Here is a 25,890-nt window from a genome sequence, read left to right as displayed (position 1 = left end):
TAGAAGAGAAATGCCACTGATTGAAATTCAGGAAGCTTGAGTTCTAGTATTGCTGCTGATATGTATGAACTGTGTGATGCCATAGAAATAAGCCATTTACCCTTAACTTTTTAGTACATAAAATATAAGTCATGGGCTAGATAGCTAAGACTTTTTATAGCTCCCAGTTGATCAGTCAAATTAGCATTTACTCAGGACTCATTACTTTAGGATATAAAGTAATAAATACTTAAGTAGGGTTCTCTTCTCAAAGTACTTACAGCCTACATTTCTGCCCCACCTGAAATTCAGGCTTACTAAGAAAGAAAAAATAACCAAACAGAAAACAACTCCTTATGTAACTCATAACTTAACTTCTAACTTAATAGATTTATTTTTCTTTTCACAATGCAGAAAATTTGTACCAGCTTTAAAAAATATGCATGCAATAGTAGAAAGAGTATTCATATTTCAGGTTACACTTTTGTTAAAGGCATGTCAATGAGTGCAAAAGCATTCAAGGGCATAAGTATGGCTATAGAATATAGATGTTTATAGCTGTATATATGTATTTATGATTCACAAAGTAAAGTTGTGTTGATTAATGTGACTGCTTATGTTTGACATATGAACAGAAATAAAATGTATATACAGAAACAAGGTAAATATGAATGATAAGTATGAAAATACACCAGGGATATTTTAGAAGCTTCTGAGAAGCACATGTTTTTTAATCAGAATAAATGGATGGATTATAAGCTTTCTAACAAGCTTTCCTTTAATTGATGAATAATATGGTAAGCACAATTATGCAAATACTTTAGAGAATGTGAAGGTATAGAAAGGATTCTGTAAAACTGGAAGAATTACATAAAACATTTCCTCAAGCTTTTCTTTCCAACCTTTTCCAATGAGATTTTAAGCATAAGAGGATTTCAGTCTGAAATGCAAGGACAAAAATGTAAGATTACAGCAATTCTTAGTTAGCCTTACATTTGGCCCTTGTAGTTCATGGATATAGAGGAGAGGAAGAAGTGTTTCCTTGAGGCTTGAAGAGTATTAGTCACAGGAGAAGATGTTTAGGGTTACAAATTATTTTGTGTCAGAGTTGACTGCCTTATCCCAAATGACAAAGGTGGCCGTCTATAGCTTAATACACACATGTGCACACACACACAGGCACACACACACATACATATGCTGCATATGTTTGTTTATAATATGCAAGGTCCTCTAAGGTGCAAGACCGATGGCGGGGATTTAAGAGTAGAAATCTTAATAGTCAACGAAAATCCCTAGACTTCTTTTGATTTGCCCTGCTGTTAAACATGTACTAGATTTTGCTATTTTGTAAAAGTCTAATGTATGCCTTTGTCATTTCCCATTAATACATTCCATTTTAAAGTTCGATGAGAGTTCTTCCCGACTAAAATAAACTTTATGAAATAGAAATGTTTTATTCCGAATTACTATGAATTACACATGAATTTTATAATCATTCCTCCTTGGCTTTTAAATATCTGGCAAATGATCAAAGACTGTTTTCATCGACTGTGCAGGAAACCATTCAAATTTATAGATGGCTCGTGTGGTGAGATTTTATAAATCTAACCTGTCCCTTACATACAAATGCTTTTTCCATGATTTCTGAAATCCTCACTTACAAAGCAGTGAAATTACTATGAAGTCTCATGTTATCTTCAGGTAGATAACTAAACACTCCTTGGGCCAAAATATAAGAAAGAAAAAGGCAAATAGAGTCTCAAAGCTGGAATATGATCAATGCTGGAATTAGACTTTCACCGAGTAATCCTAAAAATACATCATAGTAAGTGTTGATTTGAAAGAAATACTGTCATTTCTCAATAAGGTGTTGAACTAATTACCCTTAAACTGCCTTTGAGTTACTTTCTGTGATTTTCATGAGATGATAATATTGGTATATATTGTTTTAAGCAATGCATTAATGCTTGCCAAATATTAAGTGGAAAAATAAAAAGCAAAGTGAAAATTTTATCTATTCTTTCAAGATCAACCTTATGTAAATTGTTCAAGCTGAATAGCATTGAACTACCCATACATAGTTCCATGTTAGACTCAGAATTTTAAAACTGGAAAAAAAAAAAAAGCCTGCAGATAATTTACTTTTTTTAGCAGCAGAAAATGTTCTGATAGAACTTTACATTAATGTGGAAGCTCCGATTATATAAGAGATCAACATAAAACTAATTTGCTGGAAGGTGTTAAAAAGTTGGGAAAGGCAATACAAGAACCATTCTACCCACAGTAACACTTGAAAGAATTCCACATAACTTGAAAACACAGATTACATACAGTTCAAACTTCTTAATTTACAAAGTAAGAAACTGAAGTCAAGAAAAGTTCAGTGACTTGTAACAGTAATGTTTTGAGTTTGCAAACATGAGAAGTTACAGAAGGTATTCTGGACCTTCTAGATCTTCAAAATAGGAAACCGAAATCCAGGACAGTTCAGTGACTTACTGTAAAGAGGCCGTGACTCTTTACAACACAGCCAGAGCTGGGAGTCAGAGCTCCTGTCTTTCATTTTTTAATGCGGTGGCTTTTCCCAGGTCTTCCTGTGTTTATTCTCCTTTCACCAAATTTGAGGTAGAAAAAAATTTTGTTGTTGTTTTCTCCACACGATCTCCCTGAAGGGTTTATATGCTTGTCACCAGCAACTACAGTTTCTCTGGATTGTTTTCAAGCCCCAGTGGACAAGTATGACAAAAGAAAAAGAAAAGGAAGGTAAATATGTTTATCAACTATTTATAACTCATGTGCTGTTTACACAAGCTGTTACAATTTCCAATGAATTCTCCTGCTCCTTAAGGCTATCCTGGTGAGCCCTCCCTGCAGGTAGATTTTATATATATATATTATTATATATATATAAAAATATGTAATATATATTGTATATAATATAATATATATTTTATATATATTACATATTATATAAAATAATATATATTGTATATATATTACATATTATATAAAATAATATATATTGTATATATATTACATATTATATAAAATAATATATATTGTATATATATTACATATTATATAAAATAATATATATTATATATTATATATAAAATAATATATAATATATATAATATATATTATATATTATATATTATATAAAATAATATATATTATATATTTTATATATTATATAAAATAATATATATTATATATAATATATTATATATAATATATTATATAAAATAATATATTATATATAATATATTATATAAAATAATATATATATTTTATATATATTATATATTATATAAAATATATATTTTATATATTATATAAAATATAATATATATTTTATATAATATATAACATATACTTTATATATATTATATGTTATATAAAATATATATTTTATATATTATATGTTATATAAAATATTTATTATATATATGTTATATAAAATAATATATATTATATATTGTATGTTATATAAAATAATATATATTATATATTATGTTATATAAAATAGATATTATATTATATGTTATATAAAATAGATATTATATATTATATGTTATATAAAATATGTTATATATTTTATGTATTATATATTTTACATATTTTTTTATATATATATATACCATTTTTGCTGTAGAGGAATCTTTTTTTTGTTAAACTGAGAAGTCATATATACTTGCGTGTCTGAAAATACATCGGTAATAACTGATCCTACCCTTCATTGCCTTCAATTGTAAAATCATATTTGTTAATGGATTTCACTTTGCAAGTCCGAAGCTTTTACATAGACATTGCTTTTTTCAACTCATCACAAAGCCTATAGAGATCGGAACCTATTGCCTTAACTACAGCAGAGAGATAATCTTTACCTCTCTGAGGCATAGTACAGGTAACAGACGCCTGAAGTCTGCTTACCACTAAAGACTTTGTGACCTTGGGCAATGTACTTAACCTCTCTATGCCTTAGTTTTCTCCTGTGAAAAATGGACATGGGACTAATACATAATTGAATACATGAATGGATGGATCTACTATTTTCTTTTGTGTTTTCCTTTGAGATATGTGTGTGTGTGTGTGTATAGTTTATGTATTTAAAATTGTTTTTAATGTTATGATAATATGCCACTCTTAGCTTGCTCATTTATAATTACGAAAATGCCATTTCCCCACACTATTAAAGGCATATTTTAAAAATCTTTGTTTAAATAGCCTTTTTCTTTTGAGTAATGTTTTGAGAATACTAAGTCTCTTTTTGTTTAATGTTTTAGCCTTTATTTTAGGTTCAGGGGTACATGTGCAGGTTTGTTACATAGGTAAACTGCATCACAGGAGTTTGTTTTACAGGTTATTTCATCACCCAGGTTATAAACACAGTACCCAATAGGTGTTTTTTTTCTGATCTTCTCCCTCCTCCCACCCTCCACTCAGAAAAAGGCCCAAGCATCTGTGTTTCCGTTCTTTCTGTCCATGTGTTCTTGTTGTTTAGCTCCCACTTATAAGTGAGAACATGTGGTATTTGGTTGTCTGTTTCTGCATTAGTTTGCTAAGGATGATGGCCTCTGGCTCCATCCACGTTGCTTTAGAGGACATGATCTCATTATTTTATGGCTGCGTAATATTCCATGGGGTGTGTGTGTGTGTGTATACACGTATATATATACACGTGTATATATATGTGTGTATGTATACATACGTACACATATGTATAAAGAAAATGTGATATAGATGATAAAGAAAATGTGATATATATGATAAAGAAAATGTGATATATATATATATGTATATACTGTTGATGGGCGTTTAGGTTGTTTCTATTGATGGGCATTTAGTTGATTCTATACCTTTGCTACTGTACTGTTGATGGGCATTTAGGTTGATGGGCATTTAGGTTGATTCTATACCTTTGCTATTGTGACTAGTGCTGCAGTGAAAACATACACATGCATGTGACTTTATGGTGGAATAATTTATATTCTTTTGGATATATACTCAATAATAGGACTGCTAGGTCAAACGGCAATTCTCTTCTCAGCTCTTTGAGGAGTCTTCATAACGGCTGAACTAATTTACATTTCCACCAGCAGGGTATAAGGATTTTCTTCTCTCCACAACCTCACCAGCACCTGTTATTTTTTTACTTTTTAATAATAGTCATTCTGATTAGTGTGAGATGGTATCTCATTGTGGTTTTGATTTGCATTTCTCTAATGATTAGTGATACTGAGCATTTTTTCATATTCTTGTTGACTGTATGTATGTCTTCTTTTGAATAGTGTCTGTTCAAGTCCTTTGCCTAGTTTTTAATGGGGTCGTTTAGTATTTTTTTTGTAAACTTAAATTCCTTATAGATTCTAGATATTATGCCTTTGTCAGATATTATGCCTTTGTCAAATATTTTATCCCATTCTGTAGGTTGTCTGTTTACTCTGTTGATAGTTTCTTTTCATGCAGAGGCTCTTTAGTTTAATTAGGTTCCATTTCTTGATTTTTGTTTCTATTGCAATTGTTTTTGGCTTCTTCATCCTGAAATCTTTGCCAGGTCCTATGTTTAGAATGGTATTTCCTAGCTTATCTTCCAAGGTTTTTAAATAGTTTTAGGTTTAATATTTAAGTCTTTAATCCATCTTGAGTTGATTTTTGTATATGGTTTCAGGAAGGGGTCCAGTTTCAATCTTCTGCATATGTCTAGGCAGTTATTCCAGGACCATTTATTAAATAGGGAGTCTTTTCCCCTTTGCTTGTTTATGTTGTTTTGTAGTAGTAGTAGCTGGTGGTAAGTGTGCAGCATTATTTCTGGGCTCTCTATTCTATTTTATTGGTCTAAGTGTCTGCTTTTGTACCAGTACCATGCTGCTGTGGTTACTTGTAGCCACAAGGCTATACTAGCCTTGTGGTATAGTTAGAAATTGGGTAATGTGATGCCTCCAGCTTTGTTCTTTCTGCTTAAGATTGCCTTGGCTATTTAGGCTCTTTTTCTTTTTTGGTTCAATGTAAATTTTAAAATAGTTTTGTTTTCTAAGTCTGTGAAAAATGTGATTAGTAGTTTGATAGAAATAGCATTGAGTCTGTAAATTGCTTTGTACAATGTATTAGTCAGGGTTCTCTAGAGGGAAGAAATGAATAGGTCAGATGTATATATGAAAGAGAGTTTATTAAAAATAACTGGCTCACATGATCACCAGGTGAAGTCCCACAACAGGCCATCTGCAAATTGAGGAGCAAGGAAACCAGCAGTGGCTCAGTCAGAGTCCAAAAACCTCAAAAGTAGGGAAACCAACTTTGTAGCCTTCAGTCTGTGGCCAAAGGCCCGAGAGCCCCTGGCAAACTACTGGTGTAAGTCCAAGAGCATAAAAGCCGAAAAACTTAGATTCTGATATTCAAGGGCAGGAAGCATCCAGCACAGGAGAAAGGTGAAGGCCAGAAGACTCAGCAAGTCAGCTTCTTCCACCTTCTTCTGCCTGCTTTGTCTAGCCACGCTGGCAGCAGAGCGGATGGTGCCCACCCACATTGTGGATGGGTCTTCCTCTCCCAGTACACCGACTCAAATGTTAATTTCTCCTGGCAACACCCAGAAACACCCAGATACACCTGGAAACAATATTTTGCATCCTTCAATCCAATGAAGTTGACACTTACCCATCACAGGCAATATGGCCATTTTAATGATATTGATTCTTCCTATCCATGACCATGGAATGTTTTCCATTTTTTGTGTCATATTTAATTTCTTTCAGCAGTGATTTGTTAATTCTTGTTGTAGAGCTCTTTCACCTTCCTGGTTAGGTGTATTCCTAGGAATTTTATTCTTTTTGTGGCAATTGTGAATGGGATTGTGTTCCTAATTTGACTCTCGGCCTGGACATTGTTGGTATATAGGAATACTGCTTATTTTTGTATATTGATTTTGTATCTTGAAACTTTGCTGAAGTTGTTTATCAGATCAAGGAGCTTTTGGACAGAGACGATGGGGTTCTCTAAATATAGAATCATGTTATCTGCAAATAGGGACAGCTTGAATTCTTCGCTTCCTATTTGGATACATTTTATTTTATCCTTCTACCTGATTGCTCTGGCCAGGACCTCCAGTACTATGTTGAATAGGAATGGCTTGGAAATTTTTTAAATGCAAAAAGGAAAAGAGATATATCTATACTTGCATAACCATTGAACACTTTCACCTTGGTGTGTTTACTTCCAGAGACAGTTTTCCAAAAAAACAAAAACTTTCAGGCCAGGTATAGTGGCTTATGCCTGTAATTTCAGCACTTTAGGAGGCTGAGGCAGGAGGATTGCTTGAGCCCAGAAGTTCAAGACCAACTTGGGCAACATAGTAGACCCCATCTCTAAAACAAAATAAATAAATTCGCCAAGCATGGTGGCATGCACCTGTAATCTCAGCTACTCAGGAAAGTGACATGGGAGAATCACTTGAGCCTGGGAGGTCAAAGCTGCAGTGAGCCATGATTATACCGTTGCACTCCAGCCTGGGCAACAGAGAGACATTGTGTCTAAATAAATAAATAAATACCTGTTCATGTTTTTATTCAAGGGCATGATTGATGAAGTCCCTGCTGAAAAAGATAAGAATGATTAGAACATCTCTCATAGCAGATTTACCTTCTCATTCCTCCTCTCATTTTCCCACCTTTGGATCTTTAGTAGCTAAAGTATTTGTTTCACCCTGTTCAGGTTTATAACAATGGAATTCTTTTCAGTAACAATTATTTCCATTGTGTTTACTTTTATCTCTATATATAACCATATTCAAAACATACCACCAATTATTTTACTACAATGCCTAACTATTTTGGTGGCTGATGCTCTTAATTGCTTAGATTTTGTTGTTAGGTTTATTCTAGAAAGTGCTATATTTCCTGAGCACTTTTCATAATTGACAAAGTAGATTTGTATATAAAAGATCCTGTATAATATTCTTGGGTAACATTGCTCCATTGTCTTCTGATATTGGATATTATCAAATGGAAATCTGATTCCCTTTCACTTCTTGTAGATGTGTCCCGATTTTGGTTTTTCTCTCTGGATGTTCAAATAATTTACTCTTCATCTTATGTCTTATGTATCTTTACTCCCCATCTTATATCTTAAATAAGATATATCTCTATCTTTTGAGATTTATGTACTCAGTTTCCCGGAAACACAGTCTTTCAATCTGAAAATTTATTTTCCAAGAAAAGTATCCTATTCTTTAACTTTGAATATATATTCTGTCCCATTTGTGGGCTCATGGCATCAGGAATGCCGGTTATTTTAATACTGCATCATCTTTTTTTGTATTTTTTTTTGTGTACAAACTCGGCCCTAATTACTTTAATTCCTTCACCCTTCCCATTTACATTCACTCTGATGATATCGAGTCTGATATATGTTGGTAATTTGATTTTTGGTGGCATGTATTATGAGACTTGTACTTTCTAATTTATGTGTTAGTGATCTGATGATGTCGTTTTGGTCCTTGGTTCATTTCCTTAGGTCCACTAACTCCCCTTTCATTTAATTCTGTTGTTTTATCCTCCAGTCTTTGAGCTCTAGCTTTATTGAATTCATTTTAAATGAATCCATTGTGTGAAGCAACTTGAAAAGTTTCTTTCCATCTCTACCATATATTTTCTTCGGATTAAGTGCTCTGTTTCTTAAATTAAATCTCTCTTTTCCTCCCTGCCCACACCCCTTTTCCTCTCACTCTTCTGCATTATTGATGGCTGTATTATGTTTCTATGTTTACTATGCCTGTCTTTTATCTTGATCATGTGGGAGTGGCACTTTCCAGACATTCTACTTGCTCTAACGTAGTATAGGTTTCTTCTAGACTTACTTGCCATCCTTCTTGGAAACCCTTAAGCTCCAGTTTGAAGGCTGGATGTTTCACATTTCGTGCACTTTTAAATAACCAGGCATGGTAGGGGAATGAGTTTAGTTGAAGCAGCATTCAAACTCATTTAGGATACCTAGCTTTGCTGGCTAGTACTGTCTCCTACTCTTGTTTGTGGGAGAAGGGGCTGTTCTCAGGTTTCCAATTAGCTTCATTTCATTGATGGTCCACAAGCCTTACTTTACTCAAAGCAACCTCCATCCCCTGTGTGTCTCCTCAATAGTAATTGCAACTTCTCAATCAGAAAAGGAAATGCCAGGCACGATGGCTCATGCCTAATCCCAGCACTTTGGGAGGCCGAGGTGGGAAGATCACTTGAGGTCAGGAGTTCGAGACTAGTGTGGCCAATGTGGCAAAACCCCGTCTCCACTAAAAATACAAAAATTAGTAGAGCATGATGGTGTGCACCTGTAATCCCAGCTACTTGGAAGGCTGAGGCAGGAGAAGCGCTTGAACCTGGGAGGTGGAGGTCATAGTGAGCCAAGATCACACCACTGCACTCCAGCCTGGGCAACAGACCAAGACTCCATCTCAAAAACAAAAACAAAAAGAAAACAAAACAAAACAACAGAAAAGAAAAGGAAAACTTGAGGCTATTCATAATTTTGCATTCATTGATGTTTGGAGGTGTTAGTGAGAATTCTTAGACTTTCCCCCAAATTTCAGGGCAATTTCTGGAGTTTAAGGGAAGACGAGAAAGTAAATCCTCCTTTTTCTGTTCTACTCCAGAAACACTTGTTTTGATTTTGTTGTTATTATTTGCTATTGCTATGCTTTCTTTTCATTCTTCGCTGTGGGTGATTTTTATGTGTCGATGTATGTACTAGGATTTACTTTTTATTTCAGTAGGAGTTAAGAGAGGGAAATTCAGTTATGTGTTATAATCTACCATTCCCTCATGGAAAATCTACTAATAAGAAATGTGAAAAACAAACTTTCTATTATGTTTTAGTGTACTTCTGCAATGCAGTTAAAAATACAGAGAAATAGTTCTCATGCATGACAGAAACATTTATTCTATACTTTTAGAATAGCCACATCTTTTCCTCTCAAATACCAACAGGGAATACTAGAAAATATTTGACTGAGGAAAAATAATAGCTCTCAAATTTCTGTCAGTATGCATTGTTAGGAACTGGATAATTTATTTTGGATATTTATTATTTGTGGCATCAAACAACACACGTGATTTAACATTCACATCTTGTTTTCCTTAACATGGTCTCATTTAGTTCACAGCTAAAATAGAAAATTAGACAAAGAAAGATGTTTATCAATTGTATATGTACGGATATATATTTGTGTGAGTCTATGTGTGCGCAGGACACTTTATTCTATGTGATCATATATTTTATATAGAAGAAGAGTGGTCCCTCAGTATTTGTGGGGGATAGGATCTAGGTCTAGTATCTCGCGCAGATACCATAATCTGTGAATGCTCAAATTCCTGATATATAATGTTGTAATATTTGCATATAACCTACATAAATCCTCCCATATATTTTAAACCATCTCTAGATTACGCATACTTAATGCAATGTAAATACTGTGTAAATAGTTGTTAAACTGCATTTACATATTTTATTTTTTATAGTTGTGTTGTTATTTTTTTATCTGCGGTCGGTTGAATCCTTGACCGTAGAACCCACAGATATATATGAAGGACCAGCTGTATAGAATCTTATTTCTCATTAGAGAATATGTAAAATTATCTCACATTAGAATATATAGAAATATAAATATGTGTGTATATGTATGCACACACACACATGCAAGCTTACTTGTTGGAGAGTTGCCAGTATCTATCAAAGGCCATCAATAGCGCAAAAATTATTTCCAGCCACTATATTAACAAAAGCATAGCAATAATATCAGTAAGTATATAGAATTAGGACCTGGAGATAATCCTCCTATTATTATTATCACTGGTTTGAGCCTCACAAAATTATGCTCTCAGTTGGATCCTAGGCTCCACAATTAGAGAGATGGAAAGCCTAGTCTGGATTTAGAGAGAAGCAACTCTGATTACAGAAAGAGCTGGAACTAAGCAAGGGTAATGGAATTATTTGTCTCACTAAAGAAAATTGTGTGGAGAGATCTAGAATCATTTCCTAGCATATATGAAGGTCACTAAATGTTCTTCACTCCCACAGCACATACAGCTGAATTTTTAGATAGGACCAAGTGTTTCTCAGCAAATTGTGCTCACAATAAGTATACTATTAGGGTGTGAAAATAAAATTCAAAGGTCTGACATTTTATTTCTCTAAGATTATTAAAATATTGTCATTACCAATGATAGCAGAATAGTTTACTATTTGTTCTAATATTCTATAGATGCAATTGGTAATAACTTTAGAATAAGAGAATCCCCTTATATCTTAAATGTTGTTCTCCGCTTAGATTTTCCAAAGTGATTACTCATCTGCAGCCAGAAGATGACTGATTGCCAAGGGATTTGCCTGTGAGGGCTGAACTACACTTATGCCTGGTCATCTATAAATATTTATTAAGCACCTATCCCCTGCTTGGCCTTGGGGACACAAAGATAAATAAGACAATCTGTGTTCTTAAGGCGTTAGTAGCTTAGTGAATTCATTTCCAGATTGATGCCACAATGGGATGAATTGCCGTAGAATCAACTGCTTTTCTGTCATGTAGTTTTCAGTAATAATATATTTACTTTCATTTGAGAAAACATGTATAAAATGAAATATGCCACTTGGGCTTACACCTGTGTCCGGAAAAAAGTTAATGCGTATTCCAGAAGTTGTCACAGTACCCAAGCAAGTTCCCCTCATCATGGAAATAATCACTGTCAGACGAGATTGAAACCATCTTTTGGAATAGAAAATGCTTAGAATAAAATCCATACCTTGAAATCCATTTTTCAAGTACAATAGAAGTGCCAATCATTATTAATAGAATGTAACTTAAGTATGCTTTTATTTCCAACGTGTAATACATTCTACTCTCTTAAGGCTAGAAACCAACTTAACCTAAATGTTTAGACGGTATAGTCAGGTATGTGTGAGAGATACTCGTATGGAGAATCAAATGCAAATCTCAACAACCAATCCTATGAGAGAGTACAGTACGTAGGTAGGAGAAAGTAAACTATAGAGAAATATTAAGCAGACTTCAAGTCACTTGTCACGTAAGAAAAGGCCGAGAGAGAAGCTCTGAATAGGACAGAAGATGCATCATCACAGCACCTTCCTTAAAAAAGAGGGGAAGGAAGAAATATGCATTTAAAGATCAAGTTAGCTGAATACAAGTTACTTTGGCAACAAAACTTGGTGCAGGAAGAATAGAAACTATCGGGTTGCATTTCTCGTCTCAAACTTGATAAGTCTCTTGGAAACACTATTACCTAGAATGAGGATTTTGTTAAGGTATGTTTAACATGGAAGCTTGTATTTATAAAGAATATTTTTCCTCTTATGTGTATTAGTCCATTCTCACACTACCATAAAGGTACGACCTGAGACTGAGTAATTTATAAAGAAAAGAGGTTTAATTGACTCAGTTCTGCATGGCTGGGGAAGCCTTTGGAAACTCACAATCACGGCAGAAGGCAAAGGGGAAGTTAGACATATGTCTTCACAAAGCGGCAGGAGAGAGAAAGTGCCACACTTTAAAACCATCAGCTCTCCTTAGAACTCACTATCACGAGAACAGCCTGGGGGAACCTGCCCCTATGATCTAGTCATCTCCCACCAGATCCCTCTCTCAACACATGGGGATTAGAATTTGAGATGAGATTTGGGTGGGCACGCAGAGCTAAACCATACCAATATGTTATCTCCAAACCTGCATTCAATGCCAGATGGCTTCCTTCGTAGTAATCTGAATGTGGTTGCATGTGAAACAATGGCTCCTTAAAGTGAAATTATCCGTTTATACTATTTTGATACTGCACTTGAAATAACCCGTTTGTTTTGGATATAGAGGTAGCCCAATTTGGCAGCAAACTCATCCTAGACATTTGGTGTGATTAGTCTTTTCGGATATATGCATTCCAGAGAAGATTAATGGGCTTATTATGTCCAGTATTTCAACAAAAATGAACAAATGAAGTCCAAAGGCACATGGCTCCAGGGAAACTAGCTGGCTTTCCACTATTCTCAGGGCAGAATCACAGCCACTCAAAGATTATGCTTATTTTTATTTTTCTCCTAATAAAATCTGCTCATCAATCTGGTTTTTTATTCAGTTCGTGTTGTTCAGTCACCAGAGTGGTTTGTGCTGCCTATTGTTAATTTAAACCAACTGCATGGTTTTAAGAATGCATTCCTTGTCATTTCAAAGAGCTGTGGTAATTCTTTGGAATATAATGTTTTCAAAGTTCAGATAATGCAGAGAATACTATATATATTACAGTGATATTTTAAAATTGACCCATATTTATTACATACCTAAGTAATTGGAAATGAATAGCTAAGTAACATCTAAAAGTGAAAACAAAAAAGCAAGTCTTCACCAATATGGAGTGTTGCTGAAAATACTTATGGGCATTTATTATGTGAAATAAAACCCATAGTACTATTTAAGCTGTTGATGATGACTTTGTTTGGAGCTCAAATCACAGAAGAAATTTTGTTGTACAGAATTCAAATGAGTAGTCATGGCATAGAAACGTTTAAAAAGAAAAACAGATAAATTTAAAGAAAACTTTTACCCAAATTTAAGGTTTGCCTGTACAACTCTTACAACTGCAGTCTGGAAGTCTCTCTTATGTATTATACATTTCTAAATATGATAAACAATTTTAAGAAACAGAATTAAATTTTTTCTACATTTCTATCACTTACTAGTTTTGGTCAGGATACCTTGTATCAGCCCCACATAAAAATAATTCTTTATGTATATACTAGAAGTACTTGCAAAGGTGTCCTGGGAAACCCAGATCTGATGGAAATGTGGACAATTTATTTATGGCCATGGATTTTTATTTTATTCCAGGGAAGGAAAGTATAACTGAAATCAATACCTTGCCTGAAATTCTTGAAACATTGTACATGTGTATTAAGCTTTTCTTTGAAATGGACTAATACTATGTAAATGGAACAATTTGATAAACTTAAAAATTCATGGTACTTTTATTAGTCATTAGGAAATTGCTGCTAACCCAAAACTTTAAAGTAATGAAATGAGTACTTCCACAGAAGTTGGAGAAAGTGGGGAACTATATAACGTGCAAAGGGATTTAAAAAACAAACATATGCTTCAGTCTCCATCTTTAAGAACCTTAATCTGGTTGGTAAATAGTGATATATGTGAAAGATAACTTATACAATAAATAGTGTAAAAATTGGGCACAGAGATAGACCACTGCAAGAAGCAGAAAAAAGCTACTCTCAGCTTCATGGAACATTATGGAAAAGGGATATGTGAGTTGCTTCTTGGAGAATAAATAGAACATATAACATCTGAGGAATGTAATTCCAGACAGGAATCCACGGCCAGAAATATGCTGAAGAAATATATCCATGGCCATTGATGAATCATATTTACTCTTTAGTCAGTTTTTCTATCTGTAAAATAAAGCAATTATATTAAATCATCCTAAAGAGCCATTTTAACTATTATATCCTGTTTTAATAGCAAGAGAATTAGTTTAAGTAGATTAAGTGATTTCTACAGAAAAGGAATGAGAAAAATTAGATTTGAGCAGGGAAGTTTTCAACCTCTGAGTTATTAAATATAAAGTTACAAGCTTGATCTTTATTCTGTGGACACTGAAAGCTCATTGACAACATTTTGAGAACAGAAGTGGTATAATGAAAGTTTTCTCATAATTTTTTTAAAATGGTACTTCCCATTACCCTTCAATGAGGGATGACTTTATCAATTTGTGTTGAGAATATAGGACTCCAGAGCTGTGAATGGTATAACATGATTATACCTTGATCCTAAATTCTAGGAAGCAATCCTAAAATGGGACAAATAGATCCTAGATCCTAGTCTGATCATCACTGAGAAAAAAACAGGATCAAAAAAGGAGGGAAACTTTATTTGTCCGCTGCCTTGCAGAATAGTGTAATCATCAAAAATATATTCAGTTACATACTGATTTCATGTTAGCATGATAGAGCCACTTCCACTGAGAAGTCACATACTAGTGTCAAGATAAAGCACATGCACAAATAAATACAGTGCAGAAGAAACCAAGTCAAATACCATAAATCAATTAAAATAAATACCACAGAGTTTCCAAAAGGAAAGAAAATTTTTCAAGAAAAAGTCGGGACATCCTTCTTGGAGAAGTAGCCTCATGAAGGATAGGTAGGGTGTCTGTATTAGTCCATTCTCACGCTGCTGATAAATACATACCTGAGACTGGGCAATTTATAAAGGAAAGAGGTTTAATTGACTCACAGTTTAGCATGGCTGGGGAGGCCTCAGGAAACTTACAGTCATGGTGGAAGGGGAAGCAAACGTGTCTTTCTTCACATGGTGGCAGCAAGGAGAAGTGCCGAGCCAAAGGGGGAAAAGCCTCTTATAAAACCATCAGATCTTGTGAGAACTCACTCACTATCATGAGAACAGCATGAGGGTAACTGTCTCCATGATTAAATTACCTCCTACTGGGTCCCTCCCATGACATGTGAAGATTATGAGAACTATAATTCAAGATGAGATTTGGGCGGAGACATAGCCAAACTATATCAGTGTATATATTATAGAGTGAAACAGTAAACATTTCAGGATGAGAAAATAGAATTTACAAAGACTTAGAATTAGAAAAGGGTCATTTGTTTCATTGAGCCATGGGGTATATGTAAGTCACGTGTGGACGGTAAGTTTAAGAAGTAAGCAGTAATTTGGTGATGTATTATTTAAAAGAAAGGCAGAAGAGCTTTAACCTAATTCCTAATCCAACCCAAGCCTGTATGTTTAGACCATTTTAAGACCCTCTCCCATGTTATGTAAGTATTTTAATTCCTTTTGCTCAGCGAACTTGGAAGACATGCTTTAATATTTCTGAAAAGTATTCTAAAGTAATACCCATTATTTTCTCTAAATAGTCATGGTACCTCGTTCTTCACTCTTTATTTTTTCTTATCATTCACTGACTTTTATGACAAGAAAATAATATTATTTTGTAGATAAATCATTTCCATGGCATTATCCGAACTTCTTCTACTCATCTTCTACCAATATTGCCACAGCAAAGGATGAAAATATGTATTTTGTTGCTTGAGTTTGTTATTGGCATCAGTAGCAAATCTTTGTTGAGCATGTACTAAGGATGAGGCATTGTACTAGGCATTGAGATATGGAGAAAAATCATTAGTCCTTGTCTTTATGATATAGTCCACTGATGACTGATAACACTGCCCAATAGACAGTATATTTCAGAAAACATGAGACTTAGACTCATTTTTTTTTTTTTTAAATACAGAGCCTTGCTCTGTCACCCAGGCTGGAGTGCAGTGGCACAATATCGGCTCACTGCAAACTCTACCTCCCAGGTTCAAGCGATTCTTATACCTCAGCCTCCCAAATACCTGGGATTACAGGCATGTGCCACCACACCTGGCTTATTTTTCTTTGTTGTTGTTGTTGTTTTTTAGTAGAGACGGGGTTTCACTATGTTGGCCAGGCTGGTCTCGAACTCCTGGCCTCAAGTGATCTGCCCACCTCTGCCTCCCAAAGTGTGGCTGAGCCACAGTACCTGGTGAGACTTAGACTCATTTCTGATTCACAATACTGCTGTTTGGTACTTCAACTCCCCATTTAAGTGAGAAAAGTTATTTTTTTTCCCTTGCCTGCTGTCTGATATACTGTGAAATTTAGAGAATCTAAATAGAAATAAAGATATCAAGATAGCCAGAGAAGACAAGGTGTCCAGTGTAATGCTGGAAGCCTAAGAAATATGAGAAAATTACAAAATATAGATTAGAACTCACATACACATTTGTAATCAAGAAATAATTGTTGAGTCATCCCTGTGGTACTTAACAGTATTACAACTATAATTATATGGTTAAATCAGATTATTTTCCCCTTGGTTAATCAGAAATCACTCTATTTTATTAATCAATAGAAGGTTTTAGGGATTCACCACGTGATCAACTTTGCTTTATTTAGTTCCATTGAGAAATAATAAACAGGAAAATGAGTCCTACAACCCCAAGTTGGAGAAACAGTGAATCTGCGTGAAACTATTAGAAAACAGCAATCACTTAAACTCAATCATGTCTTTTGAGAAATTCTATTATGTGAAGCACACTGTTTTTGACATTGAGAATATAGAAAACTACTCTAATTGGAGAATCAGGAAATAACAAAATTGAAAAAAAAACAAGAGGCTACACACATACACATAAACAGACATACCATATATATTTATGTATTTATATATACTTACATACAATAATTATGTTTGCTGCCAGTGATGTACTCTAATATATTTTTGCATTTATTTTATCATGCAATTATGCACTGTTATTTACAAACATTAACTGTCATTATTCTCAATTCTTATCTCGAGGTTATAGATGAGGATAGTAAGAGAGGCACTCGTAGTGAGAGAAGGACTTGAGATTTAAACCCAGCCCAATCTGGCTCCATTATTTGGGCTCTTGAAACTTCTCTTTCTCTTCTTCAATATAAATTTGGTGTTCTCTTCTCTCCCTTTATCTTCTCCCTCTATATTCCTAATCCTTTCTATTCCTACTCTCTCTTTCTCTCTCTCTCTCTCTGTGTTTGTATATATACGTAAACGTATATATTTAAATTTTAGTCTCAACCCAGTCAATTGATTTCAAGTTCTAATGGATGTGACCCAAATCTTGAAAAACTCTAATATAGACTCAATGATTTCAGAAACAGTAAGGGTGGATAGATTCAGGTAAATTTTATGGCACCAGGAAAGAAGAACTTAAATAATATAGGGAAAGGAGGGTTAGAAAGGTGTTTTTATTTAATGGCTCTAATTGTTTATCACAATTATCTCTCAGGCTCTGGAAATATTATTGCTGTGTCTTTCTACCAGAATCTTCAAGTGGCAAAAGAGAGAATTATGCAAATCAGTTTAGTACATAGGCAGGGAATCAGACGGTCTGGCTTCATAATTTACAAGATGTGTAATTTGGGGAAAGTTATTTAAACACCTTGTACTTCAATCTCTCCATTTGTAAAGTGGGGATAATAGAACCTGCTTCAGGTATAGTGGGAGTGAGAATAATAAATATAAACGGCTTAAGCTAATAAATTTTGCACTGTCAGCTCTCAATAAATGTTGGGCATTGGGTAGTAAATGAACCCTTGACCAAAGTCTTTGGAAAAACAGAGCAGAATGGAACTGTTTGCATGTATTCAACTGATATATCTGCTCAGAGGCATTCAAGTAATATTTCTGGTATCTTTTGGTTTATTGTCAGTGAATTTGGCTAAGGAATCAAAAAAGCCTTATGGTAATATCATCAATAATTAATAAATAATTTTAGCCAAGTTGTTTAGACATACAAATATTATTTAGTTACTAATCAGGGAAATAAGAGAGAAAAAGAGAGAGATCATTGAGTAGGAAAAATCAGGACTTAAATCCTGAGAGTTTTTACCAGCTCTTTTATTTTTCTAGAAGGCAATGGCCATCAAAGATTGGACGTTAACTTTGGTGTCAGGAGAAAGTTTTGCTGATGGCTGTTAGAAAGAGCAAAATACAGCAGCTACTTGGGCAAAAAATTAACACTCATCGAGCATGACAAAAATGACAAAAACGCAGTCTACCTTCGGTAATGGCTACTAAAAATACATATCCATTTTCTATGTGAAACAAGATCATGGCTGCTACTTCACTGTGAATTTAATCTGGCTTCTCAGTCAATATAATATTTAAATCTGATGTCATTCTAAGTTTCCCCGTGGAAGAGAATAAACATTACTTTTTAGAATTTCTTTCTCCTAGGCAAGGTTTTCAGGGACTAAGCCTGAGCCGAGTCATTAGTAAAGATGTGTTATATTTGTAATTTTCATTCAATTGCAAATTTCCATCATAAAGTAACTAGTGTTATGATAATTAAGAAATGGAATTAAATTAGTATATCACATGCCATGCTGTGAAAATAATACAGTATAGTAATACACTACAATAGATAATTGCTAAGACAATAAGAATGTGGCCACAATAAAGATGATATAGGCATTGTGTAGTTCCCGTCACTATAGCCAGTTTCTACAGAAAATGAGTCCATCACATTAACTCAATCCTAATGAAACTCTGGAGTTACAGGACAACTGAGCTTTCTTATCTTATACTCTGGGTTGTCTCAGTTCCACCAGCTTCCCTTCTTTACTTCATCAGAATAGTTTCCAAAGACTTATGTACTTTTCAGTGTGTAAGTCATTTGGATACATAACACATGGATATTCAGACTGTTTATTATGTATGTTTTTTTTTTTTTTTTCCAAAAAGTGTTTCCTTTTCTCTTTCCTTGTGGCAGAACACCATTAACTGCAATTGTTTAACTGCATTTGGGGGAACAAAAGATTTGTTTTATAATAGTTCTTGTATAATAAGCTAAGAGCTTAGGGAATGATTTGAATTATAAATATTTTCTATCGCAGAGCAGTGTTTTAAACTCAGTGAAGACCTCAGCAGCATGCAAGTTCACATCCCCACCCACTCACTTTTTTTTTTCTGTCTTTGCAGTTCCGCCATGGTTTTTAAATCATCCTTCCAACCTCTATGCCTATGAAAGCATGGATATTGAGTTTGAATGTACAGTCTCTGGAAAGCCTGTGCCCACTGTGAATTGGATGAAGAATGGAGATGTGGTCATTCCTAGTGATTATTTTCAGATAGTGGTAATTATTTTGTTTCATATTTGTTTTATAATCCCATTCATTGTTTTCTATTTTTTTCACTTGTTTTTATTTCCTGAAAAAAAAAAGGTTCCTGTTGGAGATTTTTTGTGATGTGTTAAAAAAAATATTCAAATAAAGCAAATGATTTTCTAGACATAAGAATCTTTGAACTGAAAATGAGTGATCAAAGAGTTCAGCCCCCTGGTTTTACAGACAAGACTTTAAAACATACAAAAAAACAAAAGTAAATGAAATACAGAAAGCCTAAGTATTTCTGAGTAGTTTCACACTTTCACGGCTGGTTTATCAAAGAGAGTTTAGAACCTAGTTCTAGACCTAAGCCAAGAATCCCTTACTTCTTTGACTCTTACCCATTTTAATCCAGTTTTATAAGATATGATACTTATGATTATGGAAGCCTTCACTTGGTAATAGAGACAGCTTTTTTTCCCTACCCTGCCCTATAGGACCAGTTTATCCTACATAAGCAGTTGAGAAAGGCAGTGGTGATGTGGTGATGAGGACAGTGGGTGCTGGTGGCATTGGTGGCTGCAGTGATAGAGAGGCCATGAAGAACTAGAGTATACATTGCTTTGTAATTTTGAATACTGGAATGAATTGAAGATAAGAGGTGTAACTTTTATAGTTTGCTATAAGTTTTAGTTCATTTTCTATCCCTATTGTGGGAGACAATAGGGATAATGGTACTCTATTCACTGAGTTGTTGCCCTGGTACACATGGAGTGCTCAATACCTTCCATTATTGTAGGTTTGGCTGTTACTGGCAGAATGCTTGTCTCATTTGCAAATGCTCTATGAAAACTCACAGGTATAGGTTAGCATTGGAGGTTCTGATTTTAGGTATATGAATATATGAGAATGATATAAAGTTCTTTGCAAATAGCAAAGAACTTGCAGTTAAAGAAGAGGGTTTTAGGTCTACTTATGTTTGAGATGCAGACATGACACTTTCAAAGAGCTGTATTCTAGCCAGGTCTCCCGGGCAGAATGAGACTAGAGCATAGTCATCCTATGAGTCCAGACACAAGCTCTCTCCATCATATTACAATGGCCTTTGTTGCAAAGTGCCTCTTCCACAATCAGTCGACTTTCAGAAACTTTCATAATATCCGTGTGCATGCATGTTGCCCTACTATAAAGGTTCTTAAGGAATACATCCATAAAGGACATTTTAATCATTTTTATCACCACTTATTATTTTTCACTTTTAGTTGCATTTGTTTAATTGGTTAGAAATAGAGTAAGAAAGATAAAATTTTAACTTTTAAATGCCACAGTGATCCATTGTATCTTTTAAAGGTGATGTTATTTCCACTACCACTGAATTAAAAATGATTTGCCAATAGGCACCTTAAAAAGTGTTGTATATGCCTAAAATGTATGCTACTTACACTTAAAGGACATTTTTCAGTGCCCTTAAGGACACATTGTAAAAGGCAACATTTATTTTTTCTACATTTTGAATATAATCTTTCTCCCAGCATGACTCATTATAGCCAGCCTATTTAAATTCTTCTTTTATAGGTGAAAGAAAATGTAAGGTATTGCCCTATTTGCATTAAATTGTGCTTAAAAATATTTCCTCAACAGCTCCAGAAATTGGAGAGCCATTGTCTGTCACACACTTAACATTGAGCACAAATAGTAAGTTATATGAAAATTCTTAATTAGAAGTTAGCCAGCTTTATCAAAGAATTTTACATCAGCTAGGAATTGACCACAAGACACTAAAAACAATTAAGAATTCCCCATGAGGTAATATGTATCTCTTAATGACTTCAGGGGAGGTGATTTAACATGTTTCACTTACTTAACTAATTCTTACACCGGTATTGAAGATAAACTGGGTTAGTATCATTAAATGCTATCTCTAGATCATTTTATCATCCATCCTTGAAAAAGATGGTGGCTTAATTTCTAAATAAAAGGAGTTAATGTTGCCGTATTTAATCTATAAAGGTGAAACATTTCAGCCATACAACAAGAACCACATGAGTATAAAATATCCACCATACTCCCCTCTCCAAACCCCAAAAGGTTATATGTCAAAGCCATTACAATATTTAAATAATTTTTTGACATTTTTCTGGGCAAACACTTCCAGAAACTATCCAACTTTGATTTCTTGTCCTTTAGAATTCACAAATTTCAGTATTTATAGCCTTTCTTTTTTTTCCTGAGCAGCTACTAAACCTGAACTTCCTTCAATAACAAGTAAAAGAATGGGATTTCTTTTTGTGCTAATCTTTGTTTCTTCTAAAAGTAATAAAATACTTGTCTGTTGACTGCTCATTTAGGTATTAAGGATGATGTGTATTTTTGTCAGCATATTATTTAATGCAGATATAGGTTAAACTGATGCCTGTGAATTCAGAAAAGAAAATTGGGAACGTATGACATTTCCCAGGTGGCATAGGACACGTCTCCGAGGCTGAGACTCCTCATCGCCTCTCCTCTTGTATCTTCTGTGGTGTTTTATTAAACTTTGGTCTTGTCTAAGTTCATTTTGTCACCTTGAGTTTTTTGCTTTCTAAAATACTTTACCTGCTTTTTCTTTTCCCTAGGGAGGAAGCAACTTACGGATACTTGGGGTGGTGAAGTCAGATGAAGGCTTTTATCAATGTGTGGCTGAAAATGAGGCTGGAAATGCCCAGACCAGTGCACAGCTCATTGTCCCTAAGCCCGGTAAGAAAATGGGAACTTTGCTTTGGTACCTGGAATGAAAATTATTCATAGTCTGTTTGTAAAATCAATATTGTTTTTCCTACCCCTCAAAGGCAATATGGCAATATGAAATTATTTAGTTAATTAAGGTGTATACTTGTGTATTGATGACATTTTCTTTCTAGAAAATTATGTGTGTACATGTATATATGTGTGTGTGTGTGTATATATGTGTATATATATATAATATATATATACACATATATATATAATATATATATACACATATATATAATATATATATACACATATATATATAATATATATATACACATATATATATAATATATATATATACACATATATAATATATATATATATATAAAATCTCCAATGAGATAAAGTCATCATGAATAATAGGGCCTCTGCTTTTCAAGGCAATAACCACTAAATTATTACCTTCTCCCTCTTTTGTGGCCTGCCTTTCTTCCCGGCATTCCATTTACATATAAAAGATATATAGCTTGCATATATGTTAGGTGTATATTTTAGTTATATATGTGCATATATCACACATATCTATAAATATATATACATAAGGACTATACATGTTTTCTTATATGTAATCTTGAATCAATGGAAGTTGGCAGAAAAATAGATATAACCACTTGAAAGTAAGGCCATCTTTCTCTTACCTTCTTTTAACTAGTGTATTAGTCTGTTCTCATACTGCTGTAGAGAAATATCTGAGAGTGGGTAATTTATAAAGAAAAGAGGTTTAATTGGCTCGTGGTTCCACAGGCTGTATAGGAAGCATGATGCTGGCCATCTGCTGGGCTTCTGGGGAGGCCTCAGGAAACTTGAGACCATGGCGGAAGGTGAAGGGGAAGCAAGTGCATCTTATGTGGCTGGTGCAGGAGAAAGACAGAAAGAGGGGGAAGTGCTACACACTTTTGAACAACCAGATCTCATGAGAACTCACTCACTATCAGGAGAACAGTACCAGCAGGGAAATCTGCCCCTGTGATCTAATCACTGCCGACCAGGCCCCACCTCCAACACTGGGGATTACAATTAGACATGAGATTTTGGTGGGGACACAGATTCAGACCATATCAAATAGATCTTGAAAAATTACTCTTTTTAATTATAATTGCAAAAAATGTCATTTTGTTTTATAGTCTTTTAGAAGTTTAATATATTGCTGAATTATGGAATTCTAGAATAAGTCTGGGCACAGTGGCTCATGCCTGTAATTCCCGCTCTTTGGGATGCCAAGGAGTGAGGATGGCATGAGATCAGGAATTTGAGACCAATTTGGACAACACAGCAAGACTTTGTCTCTACAGAAAATAAAAAAAAATGGTTTTAGGTCTAACATATAAGTCTTTAATCCATCTTGAATTAATTTTTGTATAAGGTGTAAGGAAGGGATCCAGTTGCAGCTTTCTACATATGGCTAGCCAGTTTTCCCAGCACCATTTATTAAATAGGGAATCCTTTCCCCATTTCTTGTTTTTGTCAGGTTTGTCAAAGATCAGAGAGTTGTAGCTATGTGGCATCATTTCTGAGGGCTCTGTTCTGTTCCATTGATCTATGTCTCTGTTGTGGTACCAGTACCATGCTGTTTTGGTTACTGTAGCCTTGTAGTATAGTTTAAAGTCAGGTAGCGTGATGCCTCCAGCTTTGTTCTTTTGGCTTAGGATTGACTTGGCGATGCGGGCTCTTTTTTGGTTCCATATGAACTTTAAAGTAGTTTTTTCCAATTCTGTGAAGAAAGTCATTGGTAGCTTGATGGGGATGGCATTGAATCTATAAATTACCTTGGGCAGTATGGCCATTTTCACGATATTGATTCTTCCAACCCATGAGCATGGAATGTTCTTCCATTTGTTTGTATCCTCTTTTATTTCATTGAGCAGTGGTTTGTAGTTCTCCTTGAAGAGGTCCTTCACATCCCTTGTAAGTTGGATTCCTAGGTATTTTATTCTCTTTGAAGCAATTGTGAATGGGAGTTCACTCATGATTTGGCTCTCTGTTTGTCTGTTATTGGTGTACAAGAATGCTTGTGATTTTTGTACATTAATTTTGTATCCTGAGACTTTGCTGAAGTTGCTAATCAGCTTAAGGAGATTTTGGGCTGAGACAATGGGGTTTTCTAGATATACAATCATGTCATCTGCAAACAGGGACAATTTGACTTCCTCTTTTCCTAATTGAATACCCTTTATTTCCTTCTCCTGCCTGATTGCTCTGGCCAGAACTTCCAGCACTATGTTGAATAGGAGTGGTGAGAGAGGGCATCCCTGTCTTGTGCCAGTTTTCAGAGGGAATGCTTCCAGTTTTTGCCCATTCAGTATGATATTGGCTGTGGGTTTGTTGTAGATAGCTCTTATTATTTTGAGATACGTCCCATCAATACCTAATTTATTGAGAGTTTTTAGCATGAAGGGTTGTTGAATTTTGTCAAAGGCCTTTTCTGCATCTATTGAGATAATCATGTGGTTTTTGTCTTTGGTTCTGTTTATATGCTGGATTACATTTATTGATTAGCCAAAATCGACAAATGGGATCTCATTAAACTAAAGAGCTTCTGCACAGCAAAAGAAACTATCATCAGAGTGAACAGGCAACCTACACAATGGGAGAAAATTTTTGCAACCTACTCATCTGACAAAGGGCTAATATCCAGAATCTACAATGAACTCAAACAAATTTACAAGAAAAAAACAAACAACCCCATCAAAAAGTGGGCAGAGGACATGAACAGACACTTCTCAAAAGAAGACATTTATGCAGCCAAAAAACACATGAAGAAATGCTCCTCATCACTGGCCATCAGAGAAATGCAAATCAAAACCACAGTGAGATACCATCTCACACCAGTTAGAATGGCCATCATTAAAAAAGCAGGAAACAACAGGTGCTGGAGAGGATGTGGAGAAATAGGAACACTTTTACACTGTTGGTGGGACTGTAAACTAGTTCAACCATTGTGGAAGTCAGTGTGGCGATTCCTCAGGGATCTAGAACTAGAAATACCATTTGACCCAGCCATCCCATTACTGGGTATATACCCAAAGGACTATAAATCATGCTGCTATAAAGACACATGCACACGTATGTTTATTGCGGCACTATTCACAATAGCAAAGACTTGGAACCAACCCAAATGTCCAACAACGATAGACTGGATTAAGAAAATGTGGCACATATACACCATGGAATACTATGCAGCCATAAAAAATGATGAGTTCGTGTCCTTTGTAGGGACATGGATGAAACTGGAAACCATCATTCTCAGTAAACTATCGCAAGGACAAAAAACCAAACACCACATGTTCTCACTCATAGGTGGGAATTGAACAATGAGAACTCATGGACACAGGAAGGGGAACATCACACTCCGGGGACTGTTGTGGGGTGGGGGGAGGGGGGAGGGACAGCATTAGGAGATACACCTAATGCTAAATGATGAGTTAATGGGTGCAGGAAAT

At 34.6% G+C, this 25,890-nt stretch overlaps 1 protein-coding gene across 2 annotated transcripts in view; it reads left to right on the top strand.

Annotated features, from left to right (window-relative positions):
* The window catches only part of DCC (DCC netrin 1 receptor), a 1,203,407-nt gene that overhangs the window by 715,647 nt on the left and 461,870 nt on the right, over nucleotides 1-25,890 (top strand). For both annotated transcript variants that reach the window (XM_055298749.2, XM_055298754.2), the window contains exons 6-7: nucleotides 19,554-19,708; nucleotides 22,294-22,414. In XM_055298749.2, coding sequence (XP_055154724.2) covers nucleotides 19,554-19,708; nucleotides 22,294-22,414 — 276 coding nt within the window. The remainder of the gene's footprint in view (nucleotides 1-19,553; nucleotides 19,709-22,293; nucleotides 22,415-25,890) is intronic.

This window comes from Symphalangus syndactylus, chromosome 1, assembly GCF_028878055.3.
Source record: "Symphalangus syndactylus isolate Jambi chromosome 1, NHGRI_mSymSyn1-v2.1_pri, whole genome shotgun sequence".
In the NCBI taxonomy this organism is placed as follows: Eukaryota; Metazoa; Chordata; class Mammalia; order Primates; family Hylobatidae; genus Symphalangus; species Symphalangus syndactylus.
The sequence above is the reverse complement of the archived record's forward strand: the minus strand, read 5'-3'. Positions and strand labels throughout refer to the sequence as shown.